The following is an 8431-nucleotide window of genomic DNA, read 5'->3' as shown; positions in this document are numbered from 1 at the left end:
TCTCATCAATCCAGGGAGGGGATGAGGATGTTGAAGTAAGACCACGACAGGAAAAACAATTCTCTCTCTCTCTTTCTTTCTCTCTCTGTCTTTCTCTCTTTCTTTATCTCTGTCACTATCTGTCCCTCTCTCATTTGAAAAAAATATTGTATTTCCTTTCCCCTGTCTCTCCATGTATAGTGTGAAAACAAGCAGCTGTTCTCTAAATCTCTGTGTTTCTCTCCAGGCAATCGAGGCCGCAGCCCAAGCTGCGGCTGTAGCCGTACCCGGAGCTCCGCCCGTGGCCAAGAAGGAAAGCGGAAAAGTGTCCATCACATTCTTTCGTTTGTTCCGAGTCTTGCGATTGGTCAAGCTGCTCAGCAAAGGGGAGGGCATTCGAACCCTCCTCTGGACTTTTGTCAAGTCCCTCCAGGTCAGTGCTATGTTCAAACAGATGCTAAGACACACAGACAGAGACAGACAGACACTGGTGTATAGTTTATATTTGTTAAACAAAATGTATGTCTATACATCCCCCTCTTTCACAGGCCTTGCCATATGTCGGTCTACTTATTGCGATGATTTTCTTCATCTACGCTGTGATCGGCATGCAGGTGGGTCTCCTTCCATTCATTGTATCCCTTTCTTAAGTCTTTAAAATGCAGCTGGTGACAATATGACCTATGCTCTAACCTTTTGCAGACATTTGGAAAGATTGCTATAGATGACAACTCACATATCAACAGGAACAACAACTTCCAAACCTTCTTCATGTCTGTCCTGCTGCTCTTCAGGTGAGTTTTGCAGGACAAAGAGGTAAATAGTAGATAGTTAGAAGCTCAACCACAGTCTATTTTTCTCCCCCAGCTCTCCACTTCCATTTCTGCTCTTATTTTTCTCTCCTCTTCAACCTCTCCTCTCCTCTCCTCTCCTCTCCTCTCCTCTCCTCTCCTCTCCTCTCCTCTCCTCTCCTCTCCTCTCCTCTCCTCTCCTCTCCTCTCCTCTCCTCTCCTCTCCTCTCCTCTCCTCTCCTCTCCTCTCTCCCTCTCCTCTCCTCTCCTCACCTCTCCTCTCTTCTCTTCTCTTCTCTTCTCTTCTCTTCTCTTCTCTTCTCTTGTCTTCTCTTCTCTTCTCTTCTCTTCTCTTCTCTTCTCTTCTTCTCTTCTCTTCTCTTCTCTTCTCCTCTCCTCTTTTCTTCCTCCTGTATCTCCTCTCCTCTCCCCTTCCTCCTGTATCTCCTCTCCTCTCCCCTTCCTCCTGTATCTCCTCTCCTCTCCTCTTCCTCCTGTGTCTTCTCTCCTCTTCCTCCTGTGTCAACTTTCCTTTCCTTAGTCCTAACGTGTGTGTTCTTCTTGCAGGTGTGCCACCGGAGAGCAGTGGCAGGAGATCATGTTGGCAGCGTTGCCAGGGAGACCCTGTGACCCCGAGTCAGACTTTGAGCCCGGGGATGACAACATGTGCGGCAGCAACCTGGCTTACATCTACTTCATCAGCTTCTTCATGCTCTGCGCTTTCCTGGTGAGACAACTGTCTGTGAGAGGTGTCTTTTGCAAAAGAGAAATTCATCTCAATGAGACCAACTTGTGTACATAAAGGTTCATTAAAAAGATGTTGATTGCAGCCAATTTGAAGCAGATCAGCTGTGATTGATACACTCTTTGTTCCTCTTCTCAGATCATTAACTTGTTCATTGCTGTCATCATGGACAACTTTGAGTACCTGACCAGAGATTGGACCGTACTGGGTACTCATCACCTGGACGAGTTCAAACGAGTCTGGTCGGATTATGACCCAGAGGCGACGTAAGAGACCCCTCTCTCGATCGTTTTTTCGATTTTTCTTTTCAAATTGAAAAAGGATCAACGGGATATGGCCTTTATTCAGGAAACCTGTTCTGTATCTCTGTCCTCTATTTTCCTTTTACTTCTTACTCTCTTCTCGTCCATCCCTTTCCCCCATTTGGTCCTTTAATTGTGCTGGTTTTGTCTGTATTGCAGGGGTCGAATCAAACATATCGATGTGGTCACTATGCTGCGCAGGATCCAGCCACCCCTTGGTTTTGGCAAACTGTGCCCCCATCGTGTGGCCTGCAAGGTAGGGCAGATCACATTTGAATGTTAAAGGTTGAATAAATGAAATGATAATAAACGTGTTAAATTCTAATATTTATATAATTGAATGTTTGATATATGTCAGATATTGTGCAGTGAGAATTGACTCTATTTCATCTGCTTGCTTGTCCTGTTAGAGGCTGGTTGCTATGAACGTGCCGCTGCACAGCGACGGGACAGTCACCTTCAATGCCACCCTGTTTGCGCTGGTCAGAACCTCACTCAAGATCAAGACCGAGGGTCAGGTCACATACGCAGAGTGTATCAGTCACACATTATTATTTAGTGCAGTGGTGCTTGGGGCTTTTACTCCTATGTTTTTAAAGGTCTTGTGTCTCTCCACTAGGGCCTGTTGACCAGGACAACGAGGAGCTCAGGGCCATCATTAAGAAGATATGGAAGCGCACTAAGCCCAAGCTCCTTGAAGAGGTCATTCCACCCCCTAGAGGTAAACCATAGGAGGTGCCATTTCAGCCAACTAGACAGACGTATTACCTTATGCTACCGTATAACCACACAGACCACTCTAATGGTAGTTTATGCATTTTACAGAAATAAGTTACAGAAACACAGGTTTCTTTCTGTATCTCCCTATTTTCTGTGTTTTTTTCTCTTTTAATTCATCTCTATCACTTTCCCATTTGCCTCCTCCCTTTGTTTAAGATGTATTTTTCCCCTGTTCTCCTCCTCTGTTGCGATTCTTCCTGACTCAGGGGAAGAGGTGACTTGTGGGAAGTTCTATGCCAGCTTCCTGATCCAGGACTACTTTAAAAAGTTCCGCAAGAGGAAGGAGCGGGAGAGGAAGAAGAAGGGAAAAGACAAGAAAGACTCCCTCCAGGTATACCAGTTACCTGTTAACATGTTGTGGTAAACCGTGGGGTGTTGGGTTGAGCGTGCAGAGATTGACACAGGGACAGGGAGGCTTTAGTCCGCAAAAACAACTTTACTAATACAGAATATAAACATAACTTCTTATGGGCAGGTGGGACGGTAGCGTCCCACCTGGCCAACATCCGGTGAAATTGCAGAGTGAGAAATTCAAATTTAAGAATGATAAATATTTAACTTTCATAAAATCACAAGTGGATGTATATCAAAATAAATCTGAACTTCTTGTTAATCCAGCTGTTGTGCGAAAGCACACCATGCGATTATCTGAGGACAGCATGCATGCAAAAGCATGAAAAACATGTTTCAACCAGGCAGGTGCGCCACGAAAGTCAGAAATAGCGATATAATAAATGCCTTACCTTTGATGATCTTCTTCTGTTGGCACTCCAAAAGGTCCCAGATACATCACAAATGGTTCTTTTGGTCGATAATGTCCTTCTTTATATCCATAAAAACTCAGTTTAGCTGGCGCGCTTCAGTCAATAATCCACCCAGTTTCCCTCCATCAAAATGCATACAAAATGAATCGCAAACATTACTAATAAACTTTTCCAAACAAGTCAAACAACGTTTATAATCTAACCTTAGGTACCATAATACGTAAATAAACAATCAAATTTAAGACGGAGAATCGTTATTGTCTTTACCGGAGAAAAATACCAAAGAACGCGCTCGGAAAGAACGCGTTTGGAAACACTACAGCCAAAATGGGAGCCACCTAGAAAAACTACATTTCCCGGCTCATTTTTCCAAAAACCAGCATGAAACTCTTTCTAAAGACTGTTGACATCTAGTGGAAGCCCTAGGAACTTCAATCTGGGAGGATTTTGCATAATAATAAAAGTGACAGCCATTGAAAACAGTGGTAGGCTGAATTTTTGTTTTTGGGATGGTTTGTCCTCTGGGTTTCGCCTACCATATCAGTTCTGTTATACTCACAGACATAATTTTAACAGTTTTAGAAACTTTAGAGTGTTTTCCATCCAAATCTACCAATTATATGTATATCCTAGCTTCTGGGCCTGAGTAACAGGCAGAAAATACTGCCCCCTACCCAAGAGAGGTTAACAAAGAAAATCACTGAGGTTTGGCTCGGTCCTTCTTCTCTCCTTTCACTTGGTGTCGGTCTCTCCCCGTTCTCTCTCGCGGTGTGCCACAGTGCGCCTTGCTTTTCGCCTCCATGGCTGGTTGTCACTTTCCTCTAATTACCTCCACTTAGAGATGTCTGTGTCGGGGTGCCCAGCTCCCGTCTTCCCAGCAGAGGGAGCCAACGTCGCCTCATGTACCTCCCCTCTATTACCATCCCCCGGGCTAGACCTCCCGGGGCGGCAGGGTAGCCTAGTGGTTAGAGCGTTGGACTAGTAACCAGAAAGTTGCAAGTTCAAACCCCTGTGCTGACAAGGCACAAATCTGTCGTTCTGCCCCTGAACAGGTAGTTAACCCACTGTTCTTAGGCCGTCATTGAAAATAAGAATTTGTTCTTAATTGACTTGCCTAGTTAAATAAAGGTTCAATATATATATTTTTTAAACCACAACATGTTGTTACTGTTTGGTGTCTTTGTGTGTGTGTTTGTGTATCACACTGTGTGTGTTTGTGCATCAGGCAGGGCTCAGGTCACTGCAGGCACTGGCCCCAGAGTTGCATCTGGCCTTGGCAATGGAGGGAGAGGATGAGGAGTGTGTGGAGGGAGAGTTGGATGAAGAGTTCTTCAAGGTAAGTGATTGAATGTCATTAGTGTATCAAAATAGTATATACTGAAGTGATTGGTCTGTTCTCTGTATTTGACATTGCTCAAATAAGCAAATATCACATACAATAGGTAAGCATAATAAATGTTTATAATATTTACAACAAAAACAGTTGACTGTATATTAAAGCAAATCTCTTTGTTTCCTCCTCCCTCCAGAATGACAACGTTTTCGAAGATCCTGGCACCTCTGCCACAAGTACTCCATCCACCACTCACATGCCAGCTGATATAGAGGAGGGCACCACCACTATCTTCATGGAGCCCTTCGTCGAGCCCACAATATCCAGCAACGTGGTCACAGAACAGCCATTGACAGTCAGCGAGAAACCAGCATCAGCTCTCTCATCCTTTGATGTAGTGATGGAACAGCCCACGAGATCTGAGGCCATCCCTCCACCAGAAGACACACCAGCCCCGCCCCAACCAGCCCCAGCCGCATCACCACCAAAAGATCCATCCCCTCCCCAACCAGCACCAGCCGCAACCCCACCAAATGCCCCATCCCAGCCTCAACCAGCCCCAGTTGCATCCTCACCAAATGTTGCTTCTCCACCACAGGTGGTTACTCAATCCCCACCTCAAATAGTGTTAGCCCCACCAGAACCAGAGGCACCTCAAATAGTGTTAGAGGCAGCCCCTGCCCCACCTCAACCAGAGCCATTGATGGAGGGAAGAGGAAGTGAAACTTCCACTACACAGCAGGTGTACTACCCACAGTACCCAGTGAGCATGCCAACAAACAACGGGTGAGTGGAAAAGGGAGAGAAGAGGATCTGGGTGAAAGGGGTTGAAGAGTCTGTGTGTGTGTGTGTGTGTGTGTGTGTGTGTGTGTGTGTGTGTGTGTGTGTGTGTGTGTGTGTGTGTGTGTGTGTGTGTGTGTGTGTGTGTGTGTGTGTGTGTATTCATAAGTGGTCCCTTTCCCTCAACTTCACAGGCATGTGTATCAAGAGCAACCTGTAGCATCCCCTTTCCCGTCAGAGTACATGCAGAGTCCTACTCCTAACTTCACCAATGGGAGAGCTGCAGGAGTGCCCTACGCCAATGGAAATGGCATGAATGGGAACGTCTCCAATGGCGGTACGAATGGAGGTAGTGTGAATGGAGGTAGCATTACCGGAAGTAGCATGAGTGGCTACACTGGCAACGGTTACAACGGAAATGGATACAATGGAAACGGCTACAACGGAAACGGTTACAATGGAAACGGCTACAATGGAAACGGTAACGGATTGGAGCAGTATGTCCGGAGACGTGTTCTTCCTCCCACTCCTGCAGGTAATCATCACATGGTCTCAGTCTTTCTCCTCAACACCAGTAGAATCAGTAGAACTAGAAACACCCAGTGACCATCTTAGTACATTTCCATGTATTTTCCCTTCCAGGTCGCAAGCCGCCCTCCTTTAACATCCAGTGTCTGAGGGCACAGCATAGCGCGGATGACATCCCCATCCCTGGCACGTACGAGAGTAACTCGCCCCCATGCAGATCCAGACTGGTAAGACACAGACACATGCAAAAGAATAGCCAACCAATGCTCACATGAATCAGAGACACCTTTTGATTTGGTGCCAAATTTGGAATTGAAAGCGTTTGAATGTAATAATAGAAACAAGATTTTAATCATTGTCCTCCATCCTCCTCCAGAACCTTGACTCCCGCCGCAGCAGTGCCTCCTCCATGTCCTCTGCTTCCTGGGCCAACAACGGAGGAGGACATGCAGGGTCGATGCCAGGAGCAGGGGTGTCGGCAGCATCATCAGCAGCAGCGAAGAGAGGGCGTCTGCTCTACGCCCCTCTGATGCTGGTGGATGAGGCCAGGGGCACCAAGCAGGTGTGGGGAGACAGGACCCAGGCCACCTCCAGCCTCCCTGCTATTGCAACCAGGCCCAGTGGCTGGTACCCTGGAGCCCCGACACTCCCTGTGCCCACCCCCCAGAACAGGAGCTACACCAATGGCAGGGTGCCCTCCCAGATCAGCCAGAGCCTCATAGAGAAGGGCAGTGCAGACAGCCTGGTGGAGTCGGTAAGTGATGGATGAAATAGTATGTCCTGATGATAGTAAGATAAAAGTCCCAAGGCTACTTACTGCTTAGGATATACAGTACTTATCAGGGTAATAGTGAGTGGAAAAGTCAAGAGCACTCCAAGCCTCAGTAATTCACCTCAATTCACCTTTGTTATGAATTTCAATTTGCCTACAGTGTAAGTTAGTCAGTGATTTAAACCCCATGAAAGTTCCTCTATTTATGAATATTCAATAAACACTTGTAAGCTGTAGGTGGGAGAGAGAGAGAGAGAGAAAGAAAGAGAGAGATATATATTTGTGTTCACTGTTTCACAACTCTCCTTACTCTCCCACAGATCCTGATATCGGAAGGCTTGGGCCTCTATGCAAGAGACCCAAAGTTTGTGAACTTCGCCAAGCGAGAGATCGCGGACGCATGTAACATGACCATTGATGAGATGGAGAACGCAGCCACAGACCTGCTGACCCGTTCGGCAGGCCAGCCAATAGGACGCTTCGAGGAGGAGCTGGCTGACGAGATGAACTGTGTGATTTCCTACTGAGACTAGAGAGAGGAAACAGAGAGGAAGGGAGGGGAGTGGGAGGGAGAGGGAGGGTGGGAGAGTTGGAGGGCAAGGAGATAGAGCCTTACCTCTTTGTCGACATCAACATAGGGGGTAAGGATGGCGAGGCAAGCTGTTGATCTTAGCAAACTGTCAATGTCTCTTTGTACAGGGTCATTTTCTCTTCCAGATCTTCTCAGGTAATTTGGCTTTGTTGAAAGCATCAGTGTGTCTTGAACAAGAGCCTGAAATAACCATACTACATTTGACAGCATATACATAGAGCAACTATTGAGGTTTGGCCACAATACTCTCGAAAAGTTATTTCCAATGTAAGAGTGCACAGTACTATAGCCTTCCAAACGGGATTACAATTCTTATTCTACCATGAAGTATTTATCGCTATGTCAAAAGCGGCACTTTCTGCCTTGTATTTCCATTTTGTACTGAGCTTGATTTGCTGTCCCTTTATGTAACCCAAAATCATACAATCCCCCTGCTAAGACCATAGAAATATATTAAAAGCAGAGGCATAAATCCAATAAATAAACAAACACCTTGTCTGTTGTGCAAGTGAGCTCCAGTTGTAACTACAGATCATGAAACAGGGTTTGTGTGTGTCGTGTCAGTGGCCCAGTGAAGCATTAGCCTAGCGTTAGCATTAGACATTTGAACCATGTCATGTATGATTATGTCAACAGAAATGCCACAGAAGATTCTCATGACAGTCACCGTAGTCTTCCTCGGTGAGAAGCTTTGACGTAGTATTTATGTACATATGCAGTCAAGAGGAAAGCAGCTTGTAAATGTAATAATAACAATTGTTAGTTTTGTTTTATTGTGACTGCTAATACTTTGAAATGTCAGGTATTTCTGTGTGTACATCAATAAAGTGTCATGTCTTTTTCTCAAAGTTGTAATGCAGATAATTTAGTGACACTGGAATTCCGTCATTAAAGATAGTGGAGACAGGACTTGTGTTAAATAACTGGTAAGCATGTAGTTATTTGTAATCTGGTAAGCACTGTATGTATCTAAACAACTATAGAGCGTGATCTTAAGGAACAAAACGGACACAAAAGAAACATATGAATTCCATAATGACTCATTAGTGCACTGGCAGATGGAGA

At 45.6% G+C, this 8431-nt stretch overlaps 1 protein-coding gene across 1 annotated transcript in view; it reads left to right on the top strand.

Moving 5' to 3' along the window:
• The window catches only part of LOC112221526 (voltage-dependent L-type calcium channel subunit alpha-1D-like), a 42840-nt gene extending 34632 nt beyond the window's left edge, over positions 1 to 8208 (top strand). Inside the window, exons 30-45 of the mRNA XM_042303819.1 lie at positions 15 to 35; positions 227 to 412; positions 528 to 593; positions 682 to 773; positions 1338 to 1497; positions 1654 to 1781; positions 1977 to 2073; positions 2228 to 2330; positions 2437 to 2538; positions 2804 to 2928; positions 4587 to 4697; positions 4891 to 5480; positions 5669 to 6009; positions 6117 to 6229; positions 6379 to 6756; positions 7095 to 8208. Of these exons, the coding sequence (XP_042159753.1) occupies positions 15 to 35; positions 227 to 412; positions 528 to 593; positions 682 to 773; positions 1338 to 1497; positions 1654 to 1781; positions 1977 to 2073; positions 2228 to 2330; positions 2437 to 2538; positions 2804 to 2928; positions 4587 to 4697; positions 4891 to 5480; positions 5669 to 6009; positions 6117 to 6229; positions 6379 to 6756; positions 7095 to 7301 (2820 nt within the window). The 3' untranslated portion in view covers positions 7302 to 8208. The remainder of the gene's footprint in view (positions 1 to 14; positions 36 to 226; positions 413 to 527; positions 594 to 681; positions 774 to 1337; positions 1498 to 1653; positions 1782 to 1976; positions 2074 to 2227; positions 2331 to 2436; positions 2539 to 2803; positions 2929 to 4586; positions 4698 to 4890; positions 5481 to 5668; positions 6010 to 6116; positions 6230 to 6378; positions 6757 to 7094) is intronic.
• The last annotated feature ends 223 nt before the right edge of the window (positions 8209 to 8431 follow it).

Source organism: Oncorhynchus tshawytscha, linkage group LG22 (assembly GCF_018296145.1).
Source record: "Oncorhynchus tshawytscha isolate Ot180627B linkage group LG22, Otsh_v2.0, whole genome shotgun sequence".
In the NCBI taxonomy this organism is placed as follows: domain Eukaryota; kingdom Metazoa; phylum Chordata; class Actinopteri; order Salmoniformes; family Salmonidae; genus Oncorhynchus; species Oncorhynchus tshawytscha.
The sequence above is the reverse complement of the archived record's forward strand: the minus strand, read 5'-3'. Positions and strand labels throughout refer to the sequence as shown.